Source organism: Ascaphus truei, chromosome 11 (genome assembly GCF_040206685.1).
Source record: "Ascaphus truei isolate aAscTru1 chromosome 11, aAscTru1.hap1, whole genome shotgun sequence".
In the NCBI taxonomy this organism is placed as follows: domain Eukaryota; kingdom Metazoa; phylum Chordata; class Amphibia; order Anura; family Ascaphidae; genus Ascaphus; species Ascaphus truei.
The window spans coordinates 52408188-52424096 of NC_134493.1; the positions used below are offsets into that span (position 1 = coordinate 52408188).

The 15909-nt window shown below is 44.9% G+C and overlaps 2 protein-coding genes across 2 annotated transcripts in view; both read right to left on the reverse strand.

The window, feature by feature from the left end:
* The window catches only part of LOC142463468 (uncharacterized), a 45712-nt gene that overhangs the window by 20307 nt on the left and 9496 nt on the right, over positions 1 to 15909 (reverse strand). Inside the window, exons 5-6 of the mRNA XM_075566285.1 lie at positions 13050 to 14191; positions 10300 to 10313 (exon numbers count right to left, since the gene is read on the reverse strand). Coding sequence (XP_075422400.1) covers positions 10300 to 10313; positions 13050 to 14191 — 1156 coding nt within the window. The remainder of the gene's footprint in view (positions 1 to 10299; positions 10314 to 13049; positions 14192 to 15909) is intronic.
* Positions 5854 to 9155, reverse strand: LOC142463471 (E3 ubiquitin/ISG15 ligase TRIM25-like). Its single transcript, XM_075566288.1, has one exon. The coding sequence runs from the start codon at positions 7572 to 7574 to the stop codon at positions 6015 to 6017; it is 1560 nt and encodes a 519-aa protein (XP_075422403.1). The 5' UTR covers positions 7575 to 9155; the 3' UTR covers positions 5854 to 6014.

The window sequence follows — 15909 nt, forward strand, 5'->3', positions numbered from 1 at the left end:
CACCAGCAAATACATATTAACAATGCACTCCCACTACCAAATACATATTAAAAAATACACCCGCCCCCTAATGCATATTACAAAACACACACCCCAATGCATATTAAAGACCCCCACCACTCCATACATATTCAAAAGACCCCCCCCCCCAAATACATATTACAAAGAAGCCACCCCTACAATACATATTAAAAAATACACCCCCCATATATCATGAGGGCGAAGAGGGGGGAGGGGTGACTACACAAAGTGGGTAAGGGGGGGAGACGACCACAAAGGAGGAGAGAGACTACACCACATGGAAGGAAAGAGACTAAACAACAAGGGGGGACAGAGAGACTACACCACAAGGGTGGGGAGAGAGATTACACAATGAGGGGGGAGGGAGAGAATACACTACAAGGTGGGGGAGGGGGGTGACTACACCACAAAGGGGGAGGGGGTGATAGACTGCACTATGAGAGGGGGAAAGGAGAGACTACACATCAGGGAGGTGGAGAGAGACTACACAACAAAGGGGAGACTACATCATGAGGGGGAGGGGGAGACTACACAACGAGTGAGAGGGGGAGAGAGACTACACAACAAAGGGGAAAGGGGAGACTACATCATGAGGGGGAGGGGGAGACTACACAACGAGTGAGAGGGGGAGAGAGACTACACTATGGGGCTTATTCTGTAAGCTCCGATAGCACCGAGCCGTGCAATCTGCACGGAAATCTCCATTCAAGTCAATGAGTGAGGAGGGGGGAGAGACTACGTCACAAGGCGGGGGTAAAGATAACACCACCAGGGGGAAGGGGGGAGAGAGACTACACCGTGGGAGGAGGCAGACTACAGCATGAGGGGGGGAGAGAGACTACAGCACAGGGGCGGAGAGAGAGAATACACTGGGAGGGGGAATGGGAAGAGAGAGAATACACTGGAGGGGAATGGGAAGAGAGAGAATACACTGGGAGGGGGGAATGGGAAGAGGGAGACTACACTGGGAGGGGGAATGGGAAGAGGGAGACTACACTGGGAGGGGGAATGGGAAGAGAGAGACTACACTGGGAGGGGAATGGGAAGAGGGAGACTACACTGGGAGGGGGAATGGGAAGAGAGAGACTACACTGGGAGGGGGAATGGGAAGAGAGAGAATACACTGGGAGGGGGAATGGGAAGAGAGAGAATACACTGGGAGGGGGGAATGGGAAGAGAGAGACTACACTGGGAGGGGGAATGGGAAGAGAGAGACTACACTGGGAGGGGGAATGGGAAGAGGGAGACTACACTGGGAGGGGGAATGGGAAGAGGGAGACTACACTGGGGAGGGGGGAATGGGAAGAGAGAGAATACACTGGGAGGGGGAATGGGAAGAGAGAGACTACACTGGGGAAGGGAATGTGAAGGGAGACTACACTGGGAGGGGGAATGGGAAGAGATAGAATACACTGGGAGGGGGGAATGGGAAGAGAGAGACTACACTGGGAGGGGGAATAGGAAGAGGGAGACTACACTGGGAGGGGGAATGGGAAGAGGGAGACTACACTGGGAGGGGGAATGGGAAGAGGGAGACAACACTGGAGGGGGATTGGGAAGAGGGAGACTACACTGGGAGGGGGGAATGGGAAGAGGGAGACTACACTGGGATGGGGAATGGGAAGAGGGAGACTACACTGGGAGGGGGAATGGGAAAGAGAGAGACTACACTGGGAGGGGGAATGGGAAGAGGGAGACTACACTGGAGGGGGAATGGGAAGAGAGAGACTACACTGGAGGGGGAATGGGAAGAGGGAGACTACACTGGGAGGTTGGAGAAACTATACCGGGGGGGGGGGGGGGGGGGGGGTGATAGACTTCACAATGATGGAGGTATGGAGACAGATTACACCACAAGGGTGTAGGGTAGGAGAGATTGATAAACTACACGAGTGGGGATGGCGGAAGAAAGACTGCACTAAGAGAGAGGGAGCGTACACCACGGGGGAGTATAGATTATACCATGAGGGGCGGGAAAGAGACCACCATAAGGGGGGAGGGAGAACAAACCAAGAGGAGAGAGATTACACTACAAAAGGGAAGGGGAGAGAGACAATACACCATGAGGGGGATGTGGAGAGAGACTACCCTATGAGGGGGAAAGGGCGGGAGAGACTACACCACAAGGGGGGGAGACAAAGAGGACACCACGAGGGGGAGGGGAACTACAACACAAGTGAGGGGAAAGAGTACACCACAAGGGGAATGCAAGTGACTACATTACGTGAAAGGAAAGAGACTACATCACAAGGGGGGGGGGGGAGAGGGGAAGACTACACAACGAGGGGACCCCCAAATTTACAGTAAGAGCAGTTAAAATGTGGAATTCATTACCCATGGAGACTGTGATGGCAGACACAATAGATATGTTCCAAAAAAATGCTGGACATCTTTTTAGAAAGGAAAGTTATACAGGGATATACCAAATAAGTTGTCTGATTGCCAATTCTTGGATCCAGGAAGGAATTTATTTTTCCCCTTATGAGATATCATTAGATGATATGACACTGGGGTTTTTAGTTTGCCTTCCTCTGGATCAATATACTGTAAGTACGGTTATAGGATAAAGTATCTGTTGTCTAAATGTAGCACAGGTTGAACTTGATAGACATATGTCTTTTTTCATCCTCATCTACTATGTAACTATGTAATTACTATGTAACTATGTAATATGCCTTCACTGCCCCTGCCCTCCAAGCCAGTGTGGAAGGGATTTGCAGCATGTGGATAAGAGCCACTTCAGACCCACTGGAGTTCATCAGCCCCTCCCCCCTGCATGGCTGCTTGAGGCACTGTATGTTGCCATGCTGCTTTTGTCATTTCCACAAAGAATCTCTGTGTCATAATACCTGAGTCGCCCCAAATTCTGTGCCGCTTGGTAATGTTACAGCTGCTCTATTGCCTCTTAAACTCACCAACCCTCTCATCCTCTGTACCCAATGTCAATTTATCCTGCCTATAGATTGTAAGCTCCTTGAGGCACCTCCTCGTCTAACGCATTGAAGGACCATCCAACCTCTACTAACACAATTGTAACCCTGTCTATAAATGTTACTTATGCCCATAACCATATCTCTGACTGTCCATGGAATATCTGTAAACTGAATGTGTATAACCTTTGTTCATTTAATGCAACCATTTATTATTATAACCCTGACTTTTCTTACCTGTCTCTTATGTAACAAAAATAACTGTATCTAATTGTAGTTCTCAAACTGTAAAGTATTGCTATGGCCCCTTAAGTGGAGGCCGGTATCTACTTAAACAAATAAATAAATGCTATGGGGGGGGGGGGGGAGGGGAGAGGTAGAGAGACTACTCACATGGGAGGAAAGGGGGGGGAGAGATTACACCACAAAGGGGAGGGATGAGTAACTACACCATGAGAGGGGGGAAGAGAGAGACTACACCACGAGGGGGAGATATCCTACACTACAAGGGAGTGGGGAAGTGACTACGCCATAAGGGGTTGAGAGAGAGTACACCATGAGGTGGGGGTAGGGGGGAGAGAGAAACTACACTATGAGGGAAGGAGAGACTACATCACAAGGGGGGAGGAAGAGAGGGAGTACATCATGAGGGGGTTGAGAGAGATAACACTATGAGTGGGGGAGTAAGACTACACCATGAGGGGAAGAGAGGTGACACCATGAGGGGGGGGGGGGAGACATCAGAAGGGGAAGAGAGAGAGTACACCATGAGGGGGTTAAGAGAGACTACACTACGAGGGGGGAGTACACTATGAGTGGGGGAGGTGAGAGTCTACACCATGAGGGGTGGGGGGAGAGAAAATACACCATGAGGGGGAGAGAGAATACACTACGAAGGGAGGAGAGAGAATACACTGAGGGAGAGGGGGAAGGAGAGACTACACCACAAGGGCTAAGGGGTAGGGAGAGAAACTGTACCACATGGTTTAAGGTGGGAGGGGAGGAGAGAAAAACTACACCCACTTGGGGGGAGGAGACTACACTATAAATGGGGGGGGGGAGTGAGAGAGACTTCACCACAAGGGGTTGGTAAGGTAGACTACACCACAAGTGGGAAAGGGGGAGGGAGACCACACATCAAAGGGGAAGGTAGGGGGGGAGGGTGACTACACCGCTAAGGGAGGGGAGACTAAACAACATAGGGATAAGGGGGAGAGAGACTAATCCATTAGAGGGGGGGATAGATTACACAACCAAGATGGGTCAGAGAGACTATGAGGGGGTGCAAAAAGAAGGACTACACAACCACGGGGAAATCAAGAACTAGAGGTGGGGAAAGAGAGACTACACCATGAGGGTGGAGAGAGACTCCATCATAAGCGGGGACGGAGTAGAGTGACTACACCACAAGGGGGACCGAGATAGACTACTGTACACCACCAGTGTTTAAAAATAATAGATACCCGAGATCCACTATCCAAGAGGACGTTGCATACTTGTCCCTCAATCTTTGCTGTCACTTGCGCTGATGGCCCCAGTAGTCCACAGGGTAACTAAGAGGTATGATGATCTATTGCTGGTGCCGTCTAACAGAGCCGTTCTGCACCCGGGGCCAAATATGCTCCGTCACTGGGTCCCGAGGTCATTTCCTGAAGCAGAACAAGAGCGGATGAATTGCTTCACCACTTGAGGTGGATCTTCTCTTTCCCGGCAATGACAAGCATCGTGCCTTTCTCAGCATCTGAAGCAGAAATCCGGTCCTCCAGTTGTGTGGGGGTGTGAGGGAGAGATGAGGGGGAGAGAGATGGGGGTGTGAGGGAGAGAGAGGTAAGGGGGAGAGAGGTGGGGGTGTGAGGGAGAGAGTCTGGGGAGTGAGGCAGAAGTGGGGGTGAGGGAGAGAGGTGGGGGTGTGGGAGAGAGATGAGGGAGAGAGGTGGGGGGGGAGATATGAGGGTGAGAGGGGAGCGTTTGAGAGATGAGGGAGAGAGGTGGGGGGGGGGAGATATGGGGGCATGAGGGTGAGAGGTGGGAGCGTGGGAGAGAGGTGGGAATGAGTGGTGGGGGCGTGGGGGAGAAAGGAAGGAGGGAGAGTATGAGAAGGAAGAGAGAGATGGGTGTGTGAGTGATAGAGTGGGGTCTTGCAAGGCTACCGACATTGGGGGTGGGGGGCCCAGTGCAAACTCTAGTCCTGGGCCAGCTGTCTGCGGCCCTGGATGCATCATAACAAAAAAGGCAGAAATCACTGTACAGATAATAATAAAATTTAAATAATAGATCATTGGGAGGTGACAAGATTAATAAGACTATCAGATATTATATTATTATCCCACGTGCCTTTAAAGATGCCGTCCCACCTAGGGCCAAAATAAATCAGCGGCAGAGTTATATCCGGGGAACAGACACATTTCTTTACAGTATTCACACACCTAGAAATATTGTGATAACATTTATTAAATGAGATGAGAGACGCGGTGAGATAAACACTCGTCTGACAAACATTCTCAGGGAGAAGCAGGAATATGTTATTCTTCATAATACAATTCTTATATTATAAAGTAAATATCCATTTACTGATAAAGCATAACATATATATATATATATATATATATATATATATGTAATTGGTAAACGATTCTATATTACTTATATATTCTCTCTCGCAGAACAGAAACTAAACAAAGTAACTTGTGACAACAATCAGATATCCCCGGGACAGTTATGCAAGATCATCTATGTCAGTGTTTCCCAACTCCAGTCCTCAGGGAACCCCAACAGGTCAGGTCTTAGGGAAATCCCTGATCCAGCACAGGTGCTGGAGCAGGGATATCCTTAAGACCTGACCTGTTGGGGTTCCCTGAGGACTGGAGTTGGGAAACACTGATCTATGTATACATTGCATTGCAAAGTGTTGAAGGGGCCCTTCTGTGTAACTGAATAAAATATGTGAAGTCTAAAAACTGGCTATTTTTCCCTTTTCTCTCCCAGCTCACTGAATCCCTCCCAGTATATTCTTATTTCTATGTAATATATTATATTTGCTCTGCTGGCCAGTGATCAGTATTCCTAGCTCCTGATTCTGACCCAGCCATTAAGATCTACATAGAATGCAGCATGAAGAGGCTCAGTGAAGGTGGCGGTGAAGGTGTGTAAGTGTCTGATCGGGTCACACAGCTGATAAAAGGACAGCCGCCCAGCCTCATAGTCCAGGTATATTCCTAATCTCTGCACTGAAGACTCAGAATATATATGTTCCCCATTCATGTCATGTATCGCTGAATGTTTGTTATTATACATACACAAACACCAGGACTTCTTATTACAACCGATCCAGGAGTGACGTCCTTCCCTCTCTATACTGGGATAGGAAATCCCTACCCTCCAGCTCCCTAATTCACTGGTCTCCACTTCCCAGTAATGTCGTCCTGAGGAAAAACTCCTTGTGCTTAAAACCTGACAATGCTTAGATCTTTCTGCTGTATTTGGTCGTAAATGTTTTCTTTCCCTTGATACAGATACGTTATTAGCAACTGTATTTACATCCAGCAATATGTCTGAAGCCTCCTGCACATAGAACCCTCTCTTTGCTTTTAGATCAGTCACAATATCAGCTAATCTCTGTATAGTCACTGAGATCAAAACATCATTCAAATCCACGAAGGCAGGAACCTTTTTATCACCATTTTTTCTGTCCTCATTATCTCCCTCCTCATCATCACAAAAGTCAACATTGTCTGATTCATGTCCATGTAAGACAGTTAATGGATCAGGGATGTTGCAGAGCTCCTCAATGTGAAGCATCTCCCTGGACAGCTCGTTCTTCCTCATTTCCAGCTGCTGGATCAGATTAGAGACTCGGAGAGAAACCTGCTCTTCCTGCCTGGTGATCTCACTCAGGACTCGCTTCTCTAGGACTTCCAGCTGTCCCCTGATGTCCCTAAACAGGGCAATGACTCGGTATGTTACCCCGGCTGCTTTTTCTTGCATTTCTCTCTTCTGTTCCTGCAGACTCTGGGCTCTTTTCTCAGTCCCCTGTCTCTCTGAGGTCAGTTTCTCCAACACATTTCTCAGTTTCACCTTCTTCTTCTCAGAAGCCTCATTCAGCGGCTCCACCTGGTGTCCCCTGTGCTCTCCAAACACGCAGCAGGACACACAGACACAGGCAGCATCCTCAGAGCAGTAATACTTCAGGGGCTCCTTGTGGATGGAGCAATTCTTGTTCTCCAAGGAAGTGGTCGGTTCAGTTAAGACGTGTTCCTCTGACTTGTTATGTTTCTTTAGGTGTTGATCACACAGGGAGACTTCACACAGCAGACAGGTTTTAGCAGCAGGTACAGAGGAGTCACAGTAAGTGCAGAAGATCACAGCCTCCTCCTGCTCTGGCTGAGTAGATAGAAAACGCTCCACTATGTTACACAGCGTCAGGTTCCTCTGCAGTGCAGGACGCTCCTGAAACCTTTTTCTGCATTCAGGACAGGTATAAACTCCAGATCCCTCCTGGGAATCCCACACACTCCCAATACAGCCCTGGCAGAAGTTATGCCCACATCTCAGCATTACAGGCTGGGTATAAATGCTCAGGCAGATGGGGCAGGTTAGCTCCTCTCTCAGATCAGCAGACGCCATGCTTGAAACCAGCAACAAGCAATGAAACAGGAAGTCCCTTATTATTCAGCACACAGGGGGCGGCAAGTTTGTTACTCAAAGTTTAGGTACTTAACTGTTAACCTTGTAAATTCCTGGCTGCAGTATTCAGTATGTGGAATATGATTCTTTATGAAAATTAGCAACATCTCACCTATCTGATTAGCATCTTGGGTGGTTTAAGTAATCTTTTTAAGTTAGCTTTTTATTGTAAACCTAAAATCTATTCTACAGTTCTTTCTGGCAAACACAGGGTTAATCTTGCCAGTCACTTTAGAATGGCCCTTACAAATGCTAATTTAGACCCTGTAGTGAGCTGCGAAACCTCCCAGATGTTCTATTGAAAAGGTTAATAAGGTAACAAAGGAGGAGAAGGTAATGCGAGACCTTTTATTGGTACAACAGATAGTTTATGTTACAAGCTTCCTAACAGCACAGGGTTCTGCCTCAGGTCTGACAGAAGTAGCCACAAAGAAGTCGGGATTCCGGTATTCTGTGTTTATTTTTTGGTAAAATCTGTGTTCTTTTTTTTCCCTCTCCATTTTTCTGTGTTTTCATTATCTCAAGTAATCAATTTATATCAGTGTTAACAATGAATAAGAATTGACACGCACTTGAATTTGGTGTCTATCATTCATTTTCTTTACGTGTCCATACTCCTCCCTGTGATGCCTTTGTCTCCTACCCATGGACGGGCTGCCACAAGAGAGGGAATTTAATAGGAAATGATCCTTTATTTCTGTTTTTTATCCCATTTAACCAAAACGGCAAGATGATTAATTAGTGATGTTTTTTTCAGTGTTTTCTGGTGAAAACCTAAACGCAACTTAATGAGTCCCCTGTCCTGAAAATCTCGTTCATCCATATACTCTTGCACTTAAGGTATAGAGGTGCAATCATTCTTTTAGCTCGTATCTTAGAGAAGTTATAAGCATATAGTGGTTTCCGAGTGCAGGGTTGGCGCTGGAGTCGGCTGTTACTCACAGTGTATGATGTACCCCGTTATAACTCATTTCTTGTCCCTACTTTTTACTTCTTTTTTGTTGTTGGAGCTATCATGCTGGACAGTCCTTTAACTCCAGTACTTCTTTTGTTTTTATTACTACATTTTCTGATAATTCAGTGTTTTTCACAATATCACAACTTTTTTTCTGTGCTACCATCACTTAGTAACTACAAGTCACCGTTGCAATATATAAATAGTCACCTCACTAGCGAGCAGTGGAATATCATCTATATATATATATAAAACTCAAACGATGTTTGTCTGTGGGTTTGTGCGCGATCTCATTGGCTGTCATTGCCTGTCAAGCTCTCTCATTGGCTGACTGCGGGGCGGGCTTTGCCTTTCATTGGCTCCCATTGCCTGACTACAGGGCGGGCCTTGGCTCTCATTGGCTCTTGTGGTCTGTGAGGGCAAGGCAGGGTGACGGAGGTCCCGGCACACATGCGCAGGGCAAGCAGGCTGTCCGGCCTGCTGCCTGTCGGCCTGCTCCCCCCCCCCCCAGGCTCCCAACGTGGGATGGAGGGGGAAGCGCCAACTCAGCTTCCCCCGCGCGCGCCTCCTGCCCCAGCCCGTCAGTCTCGCCTCCCCCAGCCACCAACTTCCCGCGTGCCCCCCGAGCCCACCTCCCGCGCACCCCCTGAGCCCACCTCAGGCAGCTGCCGCGGGGATATCGGGGGCGGGGGGAAACGTCTGGTGGAAAGGAAGCAATACCCACCCGGTCAAGGTAAGTCACCCACCCACCCAGTCACTGTCTCTCACCCACCCACCCACTGACTTCCAGTCACTGTCACCCACACAGTCCCTAACCCACCCACCCACCCAGTTTCATCAGGAGTCAAGGAGGAGAAACGCATAGTGTGTCAAGTACATTGCAAGCCAAGCTGAAATCAAGAGTGAGGCTCTACACAGTGCAACTCGCCTATCCTGAGTCATCGCTGGAGTTCCCGTTCGAGGAACGAACCCGGAAGTGCGGGAGACACAAGTCACAACGGCCCCAGTGTGTCGAGCAGAGAGCCTGCTCGTTTACCTCCGCTGTTGGTGTAGATCTTATGATCAAATCGCGCATATTATTTGGAACCATGTGAGTGCATCTTTTTCACTTTTACTGCAGATAAAATTTATATTGCAGTCTACACTGTCTGTTTTTCTTTCTCATACTCTCTTGTAAGCTGTGAAGACACCACCATACATTGAATGTTGCTTCACAAAACTGCAGCACAAAGAAACCTTTACATACACCTAATCACAGAGAAATCTGTGAATATAAACTCTATCGGATGAATGAAGTTTGTTTTCAAAATCACTATTCAAGACATTGCACAATTTGTATATGTTCTTTATTTTCATGTTTTTGCGCTCCCCGATTCTTTTGGACATCTGTAAGCGACGTGTTTGTATTTGTGTTTTCACTGCGTTAGTGTACCGGTATTGTAACTGCATCTGTGTTTTTTATTGTGGCCTGAGTTCAGACCTTTTTATTATTAAATTACTAGTACACCTTATTGACATTTCTGACTTTGGTTTAGAATCATTTTAGAGTGTTTACTAATCCTTGGTGCGCGTTTTTTGTTTCTTGTCTAACAGGGGGACCCCATTTAGGAGCATCTGGGGAGAGGCTGCTACACACCTAGCTGCAAAAGGATTATTTCTGAAGTTAGAAAAAATAGGACAGCTCGAGCGCGTAACTTTTGATGTACCTACCTCTTACTATATGGCTGAATCCAACAAAAGACAAAGATACCTAAGGCTACATCCAATGTGACAAAATACATACTTAAATACTTCAATGTTAGTATTCTCATGAGTAAGGGTAATTTATTTAAACCCTCTGGCCAAAGCGTAATAAGCCTGCAGCCACTTCACGGTATGACCAGTATGCAGGTCCTAGCACTACTTGTGAAAATTCTCATTTACCTCTGCAGTGGAGGGAGAATGGTCTTAATAGACCTGTCCCGCAGAGGTAAATGAGAATTTTCACAAGTAGCGTTAGGACCTGCATACTGGTCCTGCCGTGAAGTGGCTGCAGGCGTATAACGCTTTGGCCAAAAGGTTTAACTAAATTACCCTTATTCATGAGAATACTAACATTGAAGTATTTAACTATATATTTTGTCACATTGGACATCTTTGTCTTATGTTGTATACATTTGGCCACGCTCAGAAGCACTCCTTTTGACACAAATATATATATATATATGATGTGGTGGGTTCTGGTGTTAGAGCTTGCTGGAATTTTGTGTTTATGTGGCTGAATACAACAGAATACTGGGTGATCACAGTACGCATCAAGAAATGGATCACAATCCCACTGATGAGTTTAAGCACGAGTTACAGAACCTCATTTAAAGGGGCCATCCAAATAGTTATCAGAAAAGGGCAGTTTTTTGAAAATAGAACATCCACGTATCCCAGTGTTCTATTGTGTCCCTAAAGATACATAAGGATCTTAGGTGTCCACCAAGACGGCCCATTATTTAAAGGGATCAAACCACTCACTTCTAATCTGTCCACATTTTTAGATTTCTTTCTAAAAAAAAAAAAAGTATGTGGTTCAGTTACCTTCGCATTTGAGAGCTACAACCCCCCCCCCCCCCCCCATGTATTAGAAACAATAAGCAACTTTTAAGTGGCAATCACATTACATATAGGTCACGTGATGTGACCTCTCTGTATACAGCGATTGACCACCAGTTAGGTTCATCAGCGATCAAAAGAGTGTTGGAACAAGATGATACTACGTATGAACATACAAGGAATTTATTTATAGATGCCAACACTTATCTTTTGGCTGCTAGCCATCATAATCAGAGACAGATAAGGAATGTACCACAACGGCAATTTCTCAGTTTAAGGAGAAATTGTTCTAGAATTTAAACAATTGAGGAGCAAGCAAAGGACCTATCAAATAAATTCCTTGAGAGGAGTTATAAGAAAAGGGATATTGAGATTGCTGTCAATAGGGCTGGAAATACCAACGGAGATGAGCTGATGAAGTACACTAGAAACAAGCATCAGAAAGATTAAAAAAAACAGGAAGATTGTATCCCGTTTACTACTAATTATGATGCTATGACTCCAAAAATTAAACACATTATTAATAAACGTGGGGGCATATTACAAAGACACTGCCTTAAAACTATTTCACCACGGCGTCCACAAATAGTTTTCAAAAAGGCACAAAGTTTTAAACTTTCCCTGGCTCCTAGTTGCCCCATCAGTAAAAAAAAAAATTAAAATCCAGTTAATTTACTAAACTTGAAAGGATACTTTATCTGTTCCAAATGTAACACCTTTATGTCCAATATCACTGAGAAAGTGTATAAAATTGATACATTTATGAACTGTAAAAACAGTTTCACCATCTATTTACTGGAGTACCCACGCGGCCTGCACTATGTAAACAGGACAGGCGGACGTCTTTAAAGGTTAGCATAACACGTTTATAACATTAAAAGAGGTCTAGGCACAGTGTCTCTAATCATTTTAAAATGATTTTGAAGCATGGGCTGGACCCTAAAGGTCTTATATGTAAGGGGATAGATTGCCCTCAATGAAATTGGAGAGGGGACAATAGATTAAACCAGATTAATAAAAGGGAGAGTTATTTGATTTACAATCTCAAGATTAACACATAATGGTCTTAATATAGACACTGTTCTGCGGGCATTTCTTGGTGAATATTAGACCCCCCCATTTAAACCATGCATTCTCTTTTTCTTCTATTTGTAGGCATGTTTTTATATGCTGTTCTTATAATTGTGGACAACTGAATGATTAATCTGCAGGTTGCATTTACATTTTAGGGTGTGTCATGTCTTCTAGGTTGTATGTAATTCTGTCTTCAGTTTGTTCAGGCCCCCTAATGATCAATAACAAATTAGGAAACCTGGACTTTAGCAATAGCCAATACCCCTGACGAAGTGTTCCTGAGGTCATGAAATGCATAGGGTGTAACAACCTACAGAGCGGCGCAGACGGTGGCGAGTGGTATCCTATGAGTGACACCATCGTGAAATGCGAGTTCAAACTGATCGCGGTGGAGACATCACGTTCACTTCGGTAGGAGACGCCGACATCAGCCACCACAATCGGCACAATCAGTTTGAGACATGCTCTTAATGTTTGAGAAAGGGTTTTTAATATATTTTTTAGTGCTCAATTGGTTTGGGTCTCTAGGGTCTGATTCATTGTCAGAGTCAGCACATGGGTTCGCCCCCCATTCCTCCAGTCCGTGATCTGTTTCCTGAAGTCCACCACCTCTTGAACATGAGAGTGCTTCTTGGACTTTGGAGGCATATTTATAGCGATATTGGGTGTCTAGTCCCTAAATTAAAGTAATTTGGCCATCAATTATACCTTGATAAGCCGGTAGCTAGCTGGGATTCAGTCGCTGACGAAGCTCTTAATCGAAAGCAGTCAAATTCTCAGCACCAAACTGGAAGTTCTCACACAGAGTGACCTGTTTGTATGTGTTGTTTCTGATGTTTCATAAGATTTGAACTCTGGGAAAAGCATTTTCCACATTCCGGGCAAACAAATGGCTTATCTCCTGTGTGAATTCTCTGATGTCTAACAAGAGTTGAGTTGTCGTAAAAACATTTCCCACACTTAGAGCAAACAAATGGCTTCTCTCCTGTGTGGATTCGCTGATGTTTAACAAGATGTGATTTCGTGTTAAAACATTTCCCACATTCAGAGCAACCAAATGGCTTCTCTCCTGTGTGAATTATCTGATGTGTAACAAGATGTGATTTACGGATAAAACATTTTCCACATTCAGAGCAACCAAATGGCTTCTCTCCTGTGTGAATTCTCTGATGTGTAACAAGATGTGATTTAATGTTAAAACATTTTCCACATTCAGAGCAACAAAATGGCTTCTCTCCTGTGTGGACTCTCTGATGTATAACAAGATTTGAGTTATAGTTAAAACATTTCCCACATTCAGAGCAACCAAACGGCTTCTCTCCTGTGTGCGTTTTTTGGTGTAACATAACATGCGAGTACTGGGAAAAACATTCCCCACATTCAGAGCAAACAAATGGCTTCTCTCCAGTGTGATTTTTAAAATGTATATCCAGAGTGTATTTACTAGAAAACTGTTCTCCACATTCAGAGCAAGCAAATAACCTTTCTCCCTCATGAATTGTAGGATGTGTAACAAGATCTGAGTTACTAGTAAAGCATTTCAGACATTCGGAGCAGCTATACAGCCTTTCTGTGGTGTGTGTTCTTTGGTGAATTTCATCAGCTGATTTATTTTTAAAGTTTTTACCACATGCACTGCACTTGTGAATTGTATGTGCATTAGTGTTTCCTTTGCCTCCTTCCTCAATATGAGAAGATGCATAATCAGTCTTTGTAAGTTCGTTAAGTGTATAAATGTGGGAGCCTGTGAGATTTTCTTCTTCCCGCGAGCTTGATTCCTTAGCCATATATTTCATCGTTTTTCTCCGCCTTTTTCCTGGTTCATTTTGCACCAATCGATTTGTTCCCTGATCATTTTTACTAACACTAATATCTTCATTTACACGATCTGTTGAGCAAAGAGGAGTGGGACATTCTGCACATGTATTTCTGCTCATGGATGTATCTGTTGGAAAGAAATGCAGTGTGAGACAAAGTAGTTCATTAATAGCATAAAGATGGTCATAATCAAGCCATGAAAAGAATAAAGTATGTGAGCAGACCAGCAACCAATATGCTAAGCTTCTTTTTAAGAGATCTATTTTCTGTTTATTGTTGAATTATAATGGTATATCATGGGTCCTTCACTTGGGTGGCAATAAAACCATTAAGGAAAGCCATGCTTACATTAAAATGACACACAACAGTGTATAGATACCTGGTGGTGTTATTATTCTATCTGCTGGGGCAAACTTCCAAAGATATAATAAATTCCTTAGAGATTCCCTGACCAGCAGATCCAAAGGTGATCGATGGGGCAATATTAATCCAATATTATTAAAGATTAACATTAGGTCTGGTATAACCCATAATCATTTCAGGTATAAATCTGAAACGGACAAAAGTACACGATTGTAATGATATAAAAAATGTGAGAAGATCTGTGTTGCCAATATCAGATAATTAGTTTTCCTCTTAAGATTAAAAGTGGGAATGTCACCGGTGATAGATATGTATTTGTCAGACTTCTCTAAACACCAGAATGTGGGTATCATTAATCTGAAGGTTACAGGGAGAGTGTAATGGGGTATTTTATACTCTCAGATTAAAATTAAATTAAAGAAATCCCCTTTATGAGAGAAGCCAGACTCAAGTGTCACAGGGAGGAAGACACACCCACAAAGGCTGTTCTTTGTCACAGATAAAAGGTCTGGGGTTTAAAAGTGTGTTTTCATTAATCCCCAAGGCAGATTCATCCAGGTGTGTGTTATATCAGATACACAGTTTTTATATTTTCTACTTCAAGGCATCTTGAAAGAACGAATATTTGCCAGTAATGGTAAAAAAAAAAAAGTTAAACCCGGCTCCTGCCCGTACCTGTCAAGATGGCTGCCTAGGTTATAGGCTAAAAAGATCACCTTAATGCAGCCAAAATGGCCGACTTGTGTGTCTCTGGAACAGCCGATTCCCCATGTATATATAATGTATTGAAATGACTCGGGTACTAAACTTGCCCAGCCAGCACACAAAGGAATCTGGTCCTGCAGGCGTGGGGAGGGGTGTTTACTCAGGTCTGGGGAACATGGACTTCAAAAAGCAGAACCATTGTTCATCCTACACCGAGGCATCTATCTCTGCAGGAGGTATCTGGCTGAAACTGGAAACTACTGTCTGGGTCCTAGCCCCAGCCGACTCAAGTTCTCATTGGTCAGCTTGAATTGCCCACGCTCCTTAAGCCCACTTCATTTGGGCTGTTATAAAGCACTGTCACCTCCCACAGCCCTGATTGGACAACATAGCATCCGTGCTCTGATTGGTCGGCACGTGGTCCTTCATGGTTTCAGATGGAGGCTGGGAAACCATGTAAAATCCTGCCGATCACAGTTGGTTAGATCAGATTCAGACTCAGTCTGGGAGACAGTTGGTGTGTAACTCCAAAGATTTTGCTGGAGACACAGATCCCGAACGAGGCTCGGTTGCTTAGATGAGCGGGACTTTTAAACTTGAGTGTAACCCCAAAACTGTGTACTGTATTGTGTTGCTCCTGTTGGCTCTGGAGGAAATAAACTTGTTTTATTCAACTCCTTCATTGTGTCTGGCATCTGCAATCCTGTGTACATTGTGCTGGTCTCCCGTAACAACTTATTTGAATGCTAATTGAACCGATTACTTTTTAAGGAGATT

Bases quoted from the DNA above. Each gene is read 5' to 3' on its own strand.
- LOC142463471 (XM_075566288.1), bottom strand. From the start codon at position 7,574: ATGGCGTCTGCTGATCTGAGAGAGGAGCTAACCTGCCCCATCTGCCTG.